The 15,688-nt window shown below is 42.3% G+C and overlaps 1 protein-coding gene across 2 annotated transcripts in view; it reads left to right on the forward strand.

Annotated features, from left to right (window-relative positions):
- Positions 1 to 15,688, forward strand: part of LOC110521100 (ryanodine receptor 3) — a 266,242-nt gene that overhangs the window by 230,670 nt on the left and 19,884 nt on the right. For both annotated transcript variants that reach the window (XM_090233224.1, XM_036976224.2), the window contains 13 exons: positions 1,048 to 1,144; positions 3,364 to 3,476; positions 4,309 to 4,360; positions 4,746 to 4,805; positions 5,665 to 5,764; positions 6,774 to 6,853; positions 7,286 to 7,362; positions 7,611 to 7,684; positions 13,274 to 13,354; positions 13,449 to 13,537; positions 13,674 to 13,802; positions 14,289 to 14,393; positions 15,293 to 15,374. In XM_090233224.1, the coding sequence (XP_090089350.1) occupies positions 1,048 to 1,144; positions 3,364 to 3,476; positions 4,309 to 4,360; positions 4,746 to 4,805; positions 5,665 to 5,764; positions 6,774 to 6,853; positions 7,286 to 7,362; positions 7,611 to 7,684; positions 13,274 to 13,354; positions 13,449 to 13,537; positions 13,674 to 13,802; positions 14,289 to 14,393; positions 15,293 to 15,374 (1,139 nt within the window). The remainder of the gene's footprint in view (positions 1 to 1,047; positions 1,145 to 3,363; positions 3,477 to 4,308; positions 4,361 to 4,745; positions 4,806 to 5,664; positions 5,765 to 6,773; positions 6,854 to 7,285; positions 7,363 to 7,610; positions 7,685 to 13,273; positions 13,355 to 13,448; positions 13,538 to 13,673; positions 13,803 to 14,288; positions 14,394 to 15,292; positions 15,375 to 15,688) is intronic.

Here is a 15,688-nt window from a genome sequence, read left to right on the forward strand (position 1 = left end):
GTAAAAGGAATATGAGTCTGAGACTTTGTGGCTGTGACAACAACTATCCCCAGAAAACAAGTCCTCAGTCGTCATACATGGTGCTATTGTCTCCATCAAATCAAACGTGACGTTCCAGTCCTGTATCTCTGTTATCTCTCGGTGAAGTTGGTGGCATGCTGTAACTATCTCCCTCTCCACCTCCCTAACCTTGTCCTTCCTCTCTGTTATTTCTCTCTGTTGCACATCGCCTTCAACACCTTTTTCCTCAGATACAAAATTAACAATTACTTCCTGAACGGCTATCGGTACGTTTGGCTGGAAAAGGCGTTCGCTGAATCAAATTTTGACCGCCTGTTCTCCGTATTAACGGTAATGTGAGACGTCCAGGCTGAATGCTAGCCTGAGTGTTAGTCTGTTGCTGTTCTCTTGCCAACTCCTCGTGGAATTGTCATGGCAAACAGACTGGCACCCAGGCTAGGTGAATGCTTCATCTCTCCCCTCTCCATCTTATCCTCCAGACTGTGGGCTGACCGAACAGTCAACACCACCTACCTACTGCACCTACCACAACCTACCTCCAGTTTACTGCACTGTTGATTCTGATTGGTCAGCCTCAGCTAACAGCCAATCAGTGGTCAATCAATGAGCAATCCAGGAAGCATTTAGGAAGCATCACTGTCATTATGTCTTAGAATCGTGGAATGTTTTGTCTCATGTGATTTGAGTAACATTATGAATGTATTTTTTTTAGCTTTATGTATCATTTATTAACTGAAATAATATTTGAATACAGTGTTCAGTGTTTTTAGATATCATTTTAACCACATCCTCAGCCAGTTTCTGTATGCTAATTAAGCCATCAAGGATGACCAGTCAGAAGAGCCAGCTCCCATATCGACCAATCACCACCCTGGAATGCTCTTCCTTCCTGTTACACCCTCACATCTCCTCTTCCTTACTCCTCCCTCTTCCAAAATCTACTTGGACACACCTTAATCTCATTCTCCCATCTTCCACTCCCCTTCTCCCTCTCCTCTCCTCCTCCTCTCCTCCCTCCTTCCCTAGGCATCGTTCTATTAATCTCTTCGTGTTGGGCTATGTGAGACTATGGATAGAGACAGAGGAGTACTCCTTTGAGGAGAAGCTAGTGCAGGACCTAGCAGTAAGTACTGGGCATGTTGCGATGGTGTCTGCCACCACCTCAGCCCTAGCCTCAGCCTTGCCCCCTGTGCCCTGTGTTGGCACCGCACCCCTACCCGCCCTCTTCGCCGACAGCCTCTTGAGCACGATGCCCGCCGTCCAACTTCGGGATCGGGATCGCTTCCCGGTCCGCCTGGGTCCGGGGACCTCGACTTGGGCCCCCAGAGGTTCCCGAGGCCCCCGCGCTCTCTCTAGCTTTGTGGCTCGCTACCGGCAGAGCCTTGACAGACATGACAGGCTCAACCTCAGGAGACTCAGTGGCAGCAATGGCTCTGTCTCCGCAGCAAAGCACGTGGCTAGAAAAACAGGCTACGGCATGGGCTATCTCACCACTACTACTACTACTACTACTGTGGTAAGAGGGGCGGCTAAAGCCCTCAATAGGTGTTAAATGTTTGATGTCTGACGTCGACCATTTAGATGTTGTACGGTGCGGTCTCTGCTGTAACTGTAAGTCTGTAGTGATTGATGTTGACGTGATCAAGTGAAGTCTTCGGGTAGCATGCTCGCGCACATCTCAGTCTGGATTCATGCAGAGTTGTGACAAGTATCGAACATGTCATTGATCTCACTGTAAATATATAGTTGTACGTACGGCTGTAAGGATAGATAGACATATTTATACAGTGCTGCATAATGTCATAAAACACGACACGGGGGAAGAATGTACAATGAGCAGGCCACGATGTAACACCACGTCATTCATCATCATCATCATCATCATCATCATTGTCCGCACACTTTATTTAGTAGTGCAGCATCTGTTGGACTATAATAGTCTGCTGGCCAAGTATCTGTGTGATGGAGACGGTGAGTATGACAGGTCTGCTCTTTAACTCCCAGCAATCTCCGATGATTCAAACTCCCAATTAGACAGCTCTGCAAGCTTGATAATGTCAGAATACGTTCGTTTACTGAGCAACAGTCTTCATTTACTCCCGTTTACGGCCGGTATGTGCTTCCAAAAACAGGTCTAAATGAAGCATGTAATAGAAAAAATGCCTATTCGGCACCTCCAATGTAAATCACTTATGGCTGCCATACTGTACGGTTCGGAAGTCTACACCAACTCAATACATTTGAGCTGCCAAATAGGCAAATGTTAGATTGCTTGTACAGTTTTATTTAGACATTTCCTGGAAGTACATATTTGGTGAGTAACGAACATATTTTGACATTATACTCATCGTTGACCTCTCTAACACTGATACTGCTTTGTCAGTGATGGGTCTTGTTCAGTAGGAAGACAACATTTTGAAACTGAGTGAAAAGGAGAGGAATTCCCCGTACTTAGAACACAGTTTTGTTTTCAAAAAGGTTTTCCTACGATGTGCCATACTGAAAAAATACTCTGGTCCATTCATTTGACAGTGTCCCTATCCTGTCCTTCTCACGGATACAATCATCAGTAAAAATCCGGATCACTACCACCCTTGCAGGCCTCATCTGAGCATGCTAGCATGGGATGCTCCATAAACAGTGTGACTATAATGGGCATGATCATGCATGGCGTGTTAAACAACCCATTAGCCAACCTCTCTGACTCAGAGTTCAGAAACGTTGGAAGTCGTCCAAAAAAAGGTCATGGCTTGAAGCTACGCTTCAATTACTAATGTAATAATGTGATCAATGTTGAGTGGTGAGTAAATAACATGGTTTAGCCAGCAGGGTGTAGTCTCTAGTGGAAAGACCAGGTTAGGAACAGAGATAACCCCTGTATTTAACCAGCAGGGTGTAGTCTCTAGTGGAAAGACCAGGTTAGGAACAGAGATAACCCCTGTATTTAGCCAGCAGGGTGTAGTCTCTAGTGGAAAAGCCAGGTTAGGAACAGAGAGAACCCCTGTATTTAACCAGCAGGGTGTAGTCTCTAGTGGAAAGGCCAGGTTAGGAACAGAGATAACCCCTGTATTTAACCAGCAGGGTGTAGTCTCTAGTGGAAAGGCCAGGTTAGGAACAGAGATAACCCCTGTATTTAACCAGCAGGGTGTAGTCTCTAGTGGAAAGGCCAGGTTAGGAACAGAGATAACCCCTGTATTTAACCAGCAGGGTGTAGTCTCTAGTGGAAAGGCCAGGTTAGGAACAGAGATAACCCCTGTATTTAACCAGCAGGGTGTAGTCTCTAGTGGAAAGGCCAGGTTCAGAACAGAGCTAACCCCTGTCTCTTGCGGGATGTCTGTGTAGAAAACCCCAATGAAGATCGTGGAGGAGGAGGAAGAGGAGGAGGTTGAGATCCAGCCAGACCCTCTTCATCAGCTTATCCTTCACTTCAGCCACAACGCCCTCACAGAGAGAAGGTAGGAGGGAATGACCAATCAATCAGTGGTGGAGAAAGTACACAATACTTATACTTGACTAAAAGTAAAGATACCTTAGTAGAAAATGGCTCCAGGAAAATGACAGTTACCCAGTAAAATACTACTACAGTAAAAGTTTTAAAGTATTTGGTTTTAAATATACTTAAGTATCAAAACTAAATGTATTTGTTTAAATATACTTATTAAAAGTAAAAGTACGAATAATTTAAAATTCCCACAGAATTTTCTTGTTTTTTTATTTATTTACAGATAGCCAGGGTCACACTCCAACACTCAGACATCATTTACAAACAGAGCATTTGTGTTTAGTGAGTCCACCAGATCAGTGGCAGTAGGGATGACCAGGGATATTCTCTTGGTAAATGTGCGAATTGGACACTTTTCTGTCCTGCTACAGTAATCATTCAAAATGTAAAGAGTACTTTTGGCTGTCAGGGAAAATGTATGGAGTAAAAAGTACATCATTTTCTTTAGGAATGTAGTGAAGTAAAAGTCAAAGTTGTCAAAAATATAAATAGTAAAGTACAGATACCCAAAAAAACTACTTAAGTAGTACTTTAAAGTATTTAAAACTTAAGTACTTTACATCACTGCAATCAACCAATGTTTTTTATTTAACCTTTTATTTTGACATTGAGTCAATCAACCAATCACTCAATCGATCAATTAATCAATCAACCTAGTGAACAAGTGTTTTATAAAATCTTACTTAAATACAAAGAATTGTGTGATCTTAACTTATTTGTGTTATTTACTTTACAAACCTGATACAAGTCATGATAATGATTGGATAATATGTTATTCTCTCCAGCTTCTTGGAAGAAGATCCGTTATATATTGCGTATGCAGACATGATGGCAAAGGTACGCAACTGAAAATTTGAGCACACTTTGGCTGCGTTTACATAGGCAGCCCAGTTCTGATCTGTTGCCCAACTATTGGCAAAACATCTGATCTGATTGGTCAAAAGTTCAATTAGTGGCAAAAGATCAGAACTGGGCTGCCTGTGTAAACACATACTTTCATAATCCGACTGAAGTAGTGGGTTCCTAATCGAATCCCCGAGCTGACAAGGTAAACATCTGTCGTTCTGCCCCTGAACAAGGCAGTTGACCCACTGTTCCTAGGTCGTCATTGAAAATAAGAATGTGTTCTTAACTGACTTTCCGAGTTAAATAAAAATAAAAATAATAATCAGTTAATGCACAGTTGTCCTAACTATAACATGTTCCTCCTCTATCTCCTCAGAGTTGTGCAGAGGATGAAGAGGAGGAAGAAGAGGAAGAGGGGAAAGAGAAGACATTTGAGGTTTCAACCTGTCTGTCCTTGTATCACTAACCCCCAGGCTTAAAGCCTTAGATACTTTTTAATCAAATCTGTCTGAACCCAGTCTGAACCCAATCTGAATCTGTCTGAACCCAGTCTGAACCCAGTCTGAACCCACTCTGAACCCAGTCTGAGCCCAGTCTGAATCTGTCTGAACCCAGTCTGAACCCAGTCTGAACCCAGTCTGAACCTGTCTGTCCTTGTATCACTAACCCCCAGGCTTAAAGCCTTAGATACTTTTTAATCAAATCTGTCTGAACCCAGTCTGAACCCAATCTGAATCTGTCTGAACCCAGTCTGAACCCAGTCTGAACCCAGTCTGAACCCAGTCTGAACCCAGTCTGAATCTGTCTGAACCCAGTCTGAACCCAGTCTGAATCTGTCTGAACCCAGTCTGTGCCTTTTAGCCTTGATAAATATCTGACTTGTGGATGATGAGACCGAGATGAGACAGGATTTTAATCAACAGCACTGGCTACAACTGATAACTTCCCATGTCTACGGTGTCAGCTGACAAAGACCAGCCAATGGTTGAAATGTCATCGTCGCTGTGACAACCATGTTCCATTCAACCTTTCAGTACTGTATCTTTTATACATCAGCTTTGTCCTTTTGTATCCAGGAGCTGTAAGACCGTTGATGTTGTCACTTTCCTGTGAAATGTCTCTCTGAGATTATGTTTGATTGTGTATTTTAACCCCTCAGGATTATAGACAATCGACGTGTGAACTATGAGGACCGTTTTTTAATGAACAGCGACTACGGCTGACTGCTGTAGAGAGTTCGGCTTTTATTTGCGTTTGATCATTAAATTATCTGCCATTCCACGTTGTGCCCACAGGAGAAGGAGATGGAGAAACAGAAGATCTTGTACCAGCAGGCCAGGCTCCACGCCCGTGGGGCTGCTGAGATGGTGCTACAGATGATCAGCGCCAGTAAAGGTGAGGATGTTCTTTATCTACAGTACAGGTGAGGATGTTCTTTATCTACAGTAAAGGTGAGGATGTTCTTTATCTACAGTAAAGGTGAGGATGTTCTGTATCTACAGTACAGGTGAGGATGTTCTTTATCTACAGTAAAGGTGAGGATGTTCTTTATCTACAGTACAGGTGAGGATGTTCTTTATCTACAGTACAGGTGAGGGTGTTCTTTATCTACAGTACAGGTGAGGATGTTCTTTATCTACAGTACAGGTGAGGGTGTTCTTTATCTACAGTACAGGTGAGGATGTTCTTTATCTACAGTAGAGGTGAGGATGTTCTTTATCTACAGTCCAGGTGAGGATGTTCTTTATCTACAGTACAGGTGAGGGTGTTCTTTATCTACAGTACAGGTGAGGATGTTCTGTATCTACAGTAGAGGTGAGGATGTTCTTTATCTACAGTAGAGGTGAGGATGTTATGTATCTACAGTAGAGGTGAGGATGTTCTTTATCTACAGTACAGGTGAGGATGTTCTTTATCTACAGTACAGGTGAGGATGTTCTTTATCTACAGTCCAGGTGAGGATGTTCTTTATCTACAGTACAGGTGAGGATGTTCTTTATCTACAGTACAGGTGAGGATGTTCTTTATCTACAGTACAGGTGAGGATGTTCTTTATCTACAGTACAGGTGAGGATGTTCTTTATCTACAGTAAAGGTGAGGATGTTCTTTATCTACAGTACAGGTGAGGATGTTCTTTATCTACAGTCCAGGTGAGGATGTTCTTTATCTACAGTACAGGTGAGGATGTTCTTTATCTACAGTACAGGTGAGGATGTTCTTTATCTACAGTACAGGTGAGGATGTTCTTTATCTACAGTACAGGTGAGGATGTTCTTTATCTACAGTAAAGGTGAGGATGTTCTTTATCTACAGTACAGGTGAGGATGTTCTTTATCTACAGTACAGGTGAAACTTCAGAGCCTTGTGTACTACACAGTCAGTCTACTCCTCTTTTGTCCCCAGGTCGACTAGGTCCTATGGTGACCTGCACCCTCAAACTGGGCATCTCCATCCTCAACGGAGGCAACGTGCTGGTCCAGCAGGTTAGATAGACTACATTACATTACCTGAGATGTATTACTGTGTATGTTACACATCAATACCAGAGATGTATGTATTACTGTGTATGTTACACATCATTACCAGAGATGTAGTACTGTGTATGTTACACATCATTAGGGGCGGCAGGGTAGCCTAGTGGTTAGAGTGTTGGACTAGTAACCGAAAGGTTGCAAGTTCAAATCCCCGAGCTGACAAGGTACAAATCTGTCGTTCTGCCCCTGAACAGGCAGTTAACCCACTGTTCCTAGGCCGTCATTGAAAATAAGAATTTGTTCTTATTAACTATTAACTAATTTGTTCTTATTAAATAAAGGTAAAATAAAAAAATTACCAGAGATGTATTACATCATCACATTTTACCAAGAGTTTCTGTGCATGAAAACAAGCTAGTTTTACTTTCCATTGTTTTGCAGAAAATGCTGGATTATCTGAAAGAGAAAAGAGATGCAGGCTTTTTCAAGAGTTTGTCAGGCCTCATGCAGTCCTGCAGGTAACCGTGACTACGCTACCCAAATAATCCAGAGGACAGATCTCGTCTGGGAACTGCCTGGGAATGATAATAGACTTTTGATCAATTAAAATATTGTAACTTATCGATAAGCATGTTGATTATACCCAAGGACATGATGAAGGGACCCTCGTAGTCCCTATGACCACGGTTTATGTCATTCTTATTCTTTATCCCTGGAGGACTATTTCTCTCTTTCACAGTGTGTCTTATCTCCATACCCTTTACAGTGTCCTGGACTTAAATGCCTTTGAGAGACAGAACAAAGCAGAAGGTCTGGGGATGGTGACAGATGAAGGATCCTGTAAGTCAAGAGAAATGATGGCCAACTGATGTACTACCCCATAGCTTTAATAAGTATTTTAACATTTCAGTGTTCAATTGTAGTTTTATTATTTTTCCCTTTTCCCTTCAGCCGTAGAGATCCAAGAGTTGTAGGTTCCAAGAGTTGTAGGTTCCAAGAGTTGTAGGTTCCGAGAGTTGTAGGTTCCGAGAGTTGTAGGTTCCGAGAGTTGTAGGTTCCAAGAGTTGTAGGTTCCCAGAGTTGTAGGTTCCCAGAGTTGTCTCGCTCGCTTGGTTGCTGTTTCACACTTGGAGTATCTTTACGTAGAAAACATGTTGAGCTTCTTTTTTCTCCTTTTCTTCTCAGCAATAGGTTCAAGAGCTGTTGTAGCTGCTGTCTTAGAGTATCTTTACTCAGAGAATCTAAAACTTCAGGGATCAACACGCACAGATTTCACTTACTGCTCAGCCAATCAGCAACCTCCTTCCAAATGGCTAATGCTGAAGCATGACATTTGTCTTATCTCTCGCTGCCGTGTTTTACATGTTCGTGTCAAATTATCTTCAGAAAGAATGACCCTAGCTACAGTAATATCAGATTATCTACAGAAAGAATGCCCCCTAGCTACAGTAATATCAGATTATCGTCAGAAAGAATGCCCATAGCTACAGTAATATCAAATTATCTTCAGAAAGAATGCCCATAGCTACAGTAATATCAAATAATCTTCAGAAAGAATGCCCCTAGCTACAGTAATATCAGATTATCTTCAGAAAGAATGCCCCTAGCTACAGTAATATCAGATTATCTACAGAAAGAATGCCCCTAGCTAAAGTAATATCAAATAATCTTCAGAAAGAATGCCCCCTAGCTACAGTAATATCAAATAATCTTCAGAAAGAATGCCCCCTAGCTACAGTAATATCAGATTATCTTCAGAAAGAATGCCCCCTAGCTACAGTAATATCAGATTATCTACAGAAAGAATGCCCCTAGCTACAGTAATATCAGATTATCTTCAGAAAGAATGCCCCCTAGCTACAGTAATATCAGATTATCTACAGAAAGAATGCCCCCTAGCTACAGTAATATCAGATTATCTACAGAAAGAATGCCCCTAGCTAAAGTAATATCAAATAATCTTCAGAAAGAATGCCCCTAGCTACAGTAATATCAGATTATCTTCAGAAAGAATGCCCCCTAGCTACAGTAATATCAAATAATCTTCAGAAAGAATGCCCCCTAGCTACAGTAATATCAGATTATCTTCAGAAAGAATGCCCCCTAGCTACAGTAATATCAGATTATCTACAGAAAGAATGCCCCTAGCTACAGTAATATCAGATTATCTTCAGAAAGAATGCCCCCTAGCTACAGTAATATCAGATTATCTTCAGAAAGAATGTCCCCTAGATACAGTAATATCAAATAATCTTCAGAAAAAAATTCCCCTAGCTACAGTAATATTAAATCAAATTGCATTTGACCTTGTATGTTTGATATTTTTGGTGTAAGTTGTTTTTACTGCTTGTGTTGCAGTAGTGGTAGAGTCAGGATCCATGTGATTAACCTGTTGTTGTCCAGACCGTCATCAGGGCTGCAAGGCCTCGTGGCATGATACCTATATATCAGTGTTGGGGTCAATTCCATTTAGATTCAGAAAGTAAACCAAAATCCTAATTAAAAAGTGTTGAAGTATATAGTTACGTTTCCTGAATTGAACCGTAACTGAACCCCCAACCCCGCTATGTGTTATACAGGATGAATGTCACTCACCTGAATGAATAAGTAGTGACATCTCTGAACAAATGTTTCATCAGGTTTAGGAATCTAAGCTGTTCAGTAGTTTCATCAGGTTTAGGAATCTAAGCTGTTCAGTAGTTTCATCAGGTTTAGGAATCTAAGCTGTTCAGTAGTTTCATCAGGTTTAGGAATCTAAGCTGTTCGGTAGTTTCATCAGGTTTAGGAAGCTAAGCTGTTCAGTAGTTTCATCAGGTTTAGGAATCTAAGCTGTTCAGTAGTTTCATCAGGTTTAGGAATCTAAGCTGTTCAGTAGTTTCATCAGGTTTAGGAATCTAAGCTGTTCAGTAGTTTCATCAGGTTTAGGAATCTAAGCTGTTCAGTAGTTTCATCAGGTTTAGGAATCTAAGCTGTTCGGTAGTTTCATCAGGTTTAGGAAGCTAAGCTGTTCAGTAGTTTCATCAGGTTTAGGAATCTAAGCTGTTCAGTAGTTTCATCAGGTTTAGGAATCTAAGCTGTTCAGTAGTTTCATCAGGTTTAGGAATCTAAGCTGTTCAAAAGTGCAGTAGTTATCTACACTCCCCATGTTGTCAGGTTCTGATTCAACACTCACATCTACACTCCCCATGTTGTCAGGTTCTGATAAAACACTCACATCTACACTCCCCATGTTGTCAGGTTCTGATTCAACACTCACATCTACACTCCCCATGTTGTCAGGTTCTGATTCAACACTCACATCTACACTCCCCATGTTGTCAGGTTCTGATTCAACACTCACATCTACACTCCCCATGTTGTCAGGTTCTGATTCAACACTCACATCTACACTCCCCATGTTGTCAGGTTCTGATTCAACACTCACATCTACACTCCCCATGTTGTCAGGTTCTGATTCAACACTCACATCTACACTCCCCATGTTGTCAGGTTCTGATAAAACACTCACATCTACACTCCCCATGTTGTCAGGTTCTGATTCAACACTCACATCTACACTCCCCATGTTGTCAGGTTCTGATAAAACACTCACATCTACACTCCCCATGTTGTCAGGTTCTGATTCAACACTCACATCTACACTCCCCATGTTGTCAGGTTCTGATAAAACACTCACATCTACACTCCCCATGTTGTCAGGTTCTGATTCAACACTCACATCTACACTCCCCATGTTGTCAGGTTCTGATTCAACACTCACATCTACACTCCCCATGTTGTCAGGTTCTGATTCAACACTCACATCTACACTCCCCATGTTGTCAGGTTCTGATTCAACACTCACATCTACACTCCCCATGTTGTCAGGTTCTGATTCAACACTCACATCTACACTCCCCATGTTGTCAGGTTCTGATTCAACACTCACATCAACACTCCCCATGTTGTCAGGTTGCGTACAAATACCCTACAAGCACTAAAAGCCTTTCCAAGATATATTTTTACTCCTAAATTGGAAGCAGGGGGGGTTTCCTCCATCCTGAAGTAGTGGAATGGTGCAGCATTAGCTTGATTACAAGCCTTCTCGGTCACATCTACATTACCACACACACACCTCATCACACACACACACACTTTCTCCTAACACACCTCATCCCACACACACACACACACTTTCTCCTAACACACCTCATCCCACACACACACACACACTTTCTCCTAACACACCTCATCCCACACACACACACTTTCTCCTAACACACCTCATCCCACACACACACACACACTTTCTCCTAACACACCTCATCCCCCCCACACACACACTTTCTCCTAACACACCTCATCCCACACCCACACACACACACAGACGTTCTCCTAACACACCTCATCCCACACACACACACTTTCTCCTAACACACCTCATCCCACACACTTTCTCCTAACACACCTCATCCCACACACAAACACTTTCTCCTAACACACACACACACACTTTCTCCTAACACACCTCATCCCACACACACACACACACTTTCTCCTAACACACCTCATCCCACACACACACACTTTCTCCTAACACACCTCATCCCACACACACACACACTTTCTCCTAACACACCTCATCCCACACACACACACACACTTTCTCCTAACACACCTCATCCCACACACACACACTTTCTCCTAACACACCTCATCCCACACACACACACACTTTCTCCTAACACACCTCATCCCACACACACACACTTTCTCCTAACACGCCTCATCCCACACACACACACACACACACTTTCTCCTAACACACCTCATCCCACACACACACACACACACACTTTCTCCTAACACACCTCATCCCACACACATAACACTCCTTTATCCTCCAGTTCTCCCTGCTGTATATTTTTACGTTTTGATAGGTTAACTGTACTATTTTCCACTAATATCCTAAATACGCACTAAATATCATACCACTTTATAACTCTCCCCTAAACACCTTCATTTTAACATCACGCCCATAATGAGGCCTATAGACATCTGTCTTTTAAACTTTTTTTTTCTCTTCTCCTTTAAAAAAAAAAGAAGTTCTATGTCTTCTCTTGCTTATGTCTGTTTGTTGTGTTTTGTCTTGTCTTCTCCTATCATTAATACTCATCGATGGCAGTCAACAGTCAGCGGGGTAAATAAAGATGCTCTCATAACCGCTCATAATCGTCCCTCTCTCACCTTCACCTCTCCTGCCTCATTGACCTGATGACCTGGAAGCATTAACTCATTGCTCTGGTCTACAGGGAGGTACATTCATGCAACATGCATGCATAAAATATAGATGTCAAATTCTACATTTACTTTATAAATGCCTGTTATTAGTGGTAGTTGTTAACTTTTTCTTTATGTTACTAACTCTACATCACTAATCTACATTCTGCTACTGATACTCCTATCAGGCTATCAACATCTTTTAAGAGGTTATGATTTGTAGACTTGTCCACAGCTAAAGCAAAGCTTTGATGTGCTTTGGACTTGGGGCCTATTTCACAAAGCTGTGTTTAACTTTCACGTGGATGACGTAGCTGATCCAGAAATGGAATGCAGTATTCAAGTACTTGGAATTCCCAAGATTGTGAAGTACTGTGAAATGGAACCTTGGAATCGCTTGATGATTCTAAGTGGAGAACATTCCGTCATTGTGTTATGATCTTCTTTAAAAACGGGTTCCCTGTGTTCTTGTCTTGTTCTTATACTAGATGCTATATGTGAAAGTTACCTGGCTAACCTTCAGCTTCCTGAAATGTCCTGGTGTTTCACAATATTCATTTCAGTTTTCACAATCAGCACTTTGGATGCAGCAAGGGTGTTGTGTGCAACACAGACCCAGACCCATACTCTTAGAAAAAAAAAAGGTTTCCAAGAGGGTTCTTCGCCTTTCCCCAAATGGAGAACCCTTTTTGGTTCTAGGTAGAACCCTTTTTTGGTCCTAGGTAGAACCCCTTTTTGGTCCTAGGTAGAACCCCTTTTTGGTTCTAGGTAGAACCCGTTTTGGTTCTAGGTAGAACCCGTTTTGGGTTCCATGTAGAAACCTCAGTGGAAAGGGTTATACATTGAACCCAAAGGGGTTCTTCCTGAAACCCAAAACAGTTCTTTAAAGGGTTCTCCTATGGGGACAGCAGAAGAACCCTTTTAGGTTCTCGATAGCACCTTTGTTTTCCAAGAGGTGCAGTATCTGTATTTGTGCTAGCCCACCGGCCTGTCTAAGAGTGATGAGTGCCCGATCCAAACGGGATATCCGCAAAGTCTAACTCGGGCTTTCACCTAAAATAATGCATTACTAAATCATGAGATTATTGTGAAAACTCTAGAGTTGCTCGGGAATTCAGCCGTTGTTGTTATGGCGAGTGTTCTTCACCTACTTAATGTCCCCTCCCGAAGGTTCCAAAGTGCTGACGAATGATGACTTCACCAAGGATCTCTTCAGGTTTTTACAACTGCTCTGTGAGGGGCACAACGGGGGTGAGAACTTGTATAAATTGGTGTGTAAAACAAAGTATTAGTAGCGTCACTCAAACCACGTTATCCCAATATCGAAATGTGTTCTTCGCCGCAGATTTCCAAAACTTCCTGAGAACACAAACAGGAAACACGTTGACAGTCAACATTATCATCAGCACAGTGGACTACCTGCTGCGGCTTCAGGTGATACACACTCGCACACGCACACATACACGCACACACATACACACACATACACACACACACACACACAAACTCAATATAAATAGAACGTGACTTGGTTTCACCAACACACTGACATAGTAATCCTTCTCTGTAGGAATCTATCAGTGACTTCTACTGGTATTATTCTGGGAAAGACATTATCGACGAGGCAGGGCAGGTCAACTTCTCCAAAGCCTTAGCTGTCGCAAAGCAGATCTTCAACTCGCTCACTGAGTACATCCAGGTAAGTAAGGCCTGACTCTTTCTGACTTTCCAGTGTTTCACATTTTATTTCATGGCACTAAAATGTTGTTTTTTTTTGTGGGGATTGGGATCTTCATTAACATTCACTCTATTTTGTGACCCCACCCTTTGGTCCTTCTATCAATCTCTCTCTCCCCCCTCCCTCCCTCTCTCTCTCCCCCCCTTTCCTCTCTTCTTCCCTTCCCCTCCTCCTCATTTCTCTCCCTTTCTCCCACCTCCCGCTCTTCCTCTCCCCCCTCTCTCCCTCTCTCCCCCCTCTCTCCCTCTCTCCCCACTCTCTCCCTCTCTCCCCCCTCCCTTCCTCTCTCCCCCCTCTCTCCCTATCTCCCCACTCCCTCCCTCTCTCCTCCCTCCCTCTCTCTCTCCCCCTTTCCTCTCTTCTTCCCTTCCCCTCCTCCTCATTTCTCTCCCTTTCTCCCACCCCCTCCCTCCCTCTCTCCCCCCTCCCTCTCTCTCTCCCTCCCAGGGCCCTTGTATTGGGAACCAGCAGAGTCTGGCCCACAGCAGACTGTGGGATGCGGTGGTGGGATTCCTGCATGTGTTTGCCAACATGCAGATGAAGCTGTCCCAGGTAACTAGGTGTCCTCAGTGCTACACAAAACATTCCAGTAAAGTTGGTGATAGTTGCGTCTGTTCGTAGTTACCGTAGTTATAGTTGTTTTGGTTTTCGGTTATGCCTTTTGTTTTAGTTTTCGGTTATGCCTTTTGTTTTAGTTTTCGGTTATGCCTTTGTTTCGGTTATGCCTTTTGTTTTAGTTTTCGGTTATGCCTTTTGTTTTAGTTTTTGGTTATGCCTTTGTTTCGGTTATGCCTTTGTTTTAGTTTTCGGTTATGCCTTTTGTTTTAGTTTTCGGTTATGCCTTTTTGGGTTTTGGTTATGCCTTTTGTTTTAGTTTTTGGTTATGCCTTTTGTTTTAGTTTTCGGTTATGCCTTTGTTTTGGTTTTTGGTTATGCCTTTTGTTTTAGTTTTCGGTTATGCCTTTGTTTCGGTTATGCCTTTGTTTCGGTTATGCCTTTGTTTCGGTTATGCCTTTGTTTCGGTTATGCCTTTGTTTTAGTTTTCGGTTATGCCTTTGTTTTAGTTTTTGGTTATGCCTTTGTTTTGGTTTTTGGTTATGCCTTTTGTTTTAGTTTTCGGTTATGCCTTTTGTTTTAGTTTTCGGTTATGCCTTTTGTTTTAGTTTTCGGTTATGCCTTTGTTTCGGTTATGCCTTTGTTTTAGTTTTTGGTTATGCCCTTTGTTTTAGTTTTTGGTTATGCCTTTTGTTTTAGTTTTTGGTTATGGCTTTTGTTTTAGTTTTCGGTTATGCCTTTTTTATGTCTTTGGTTATTTGTTTTTAGTGCATGGAACTTGAGCTATTGAGATTGTAAAATCATAAAAATGCTTCATAAATACATGTTATTATTAATTATTACTTAACTAATTGTATTATTAATGCAATTCTTCCAATGGTTTTGGTGCCCCTTAGGACTCGTGTCAGATTGAGCTGCTGAAGGAGTTGATGGATCTTCAGCAGGACATGGTGGTGATGATGCTGTCACTGCTGGAGGGTAAGAACCTACAGATTTTAAGGCTCCCGAGTGGGCGCAGCGGTCTAAGACACTGCATCTCAGCGCTAGAGTCGTCACTACAGACCATGGTTCGATTCAAAGCAAGTCAGTTTGTAATTAAGTAAGGAAGTAAGGGGCGGCAGGTAGCCTAGTGGTTAGAGCATTGGACGAGTAACCGAAAGGTTGCAAGATCGAATCCCCGAGCTAACAAGGTAAAAATATGTCGTTCTGCCCCTGAACAAGGCAGTTAACCCACTGTTCCTAGGCTCTCATTGAAAACAAGAATTTGTTCTTAACTGACTTGCCTAGTTAAA

Source organism: Oncorhynchus mykiss, chromosome 4, assembly GCF_057628025.1.
Source record: "Oncorhynchus mykiss isolate SJ-2025 chromosome 4, ASM5762802v1, whole genome shotgun sequence".
NCBI classification, from domain to species: domain Eukaryota; kingdom Metazoa; phylum Chordata; class Actinopteri; order Salmoniformes; family Salmonidae; genus Oncorhynchus; species Oncorhynchus mykiss.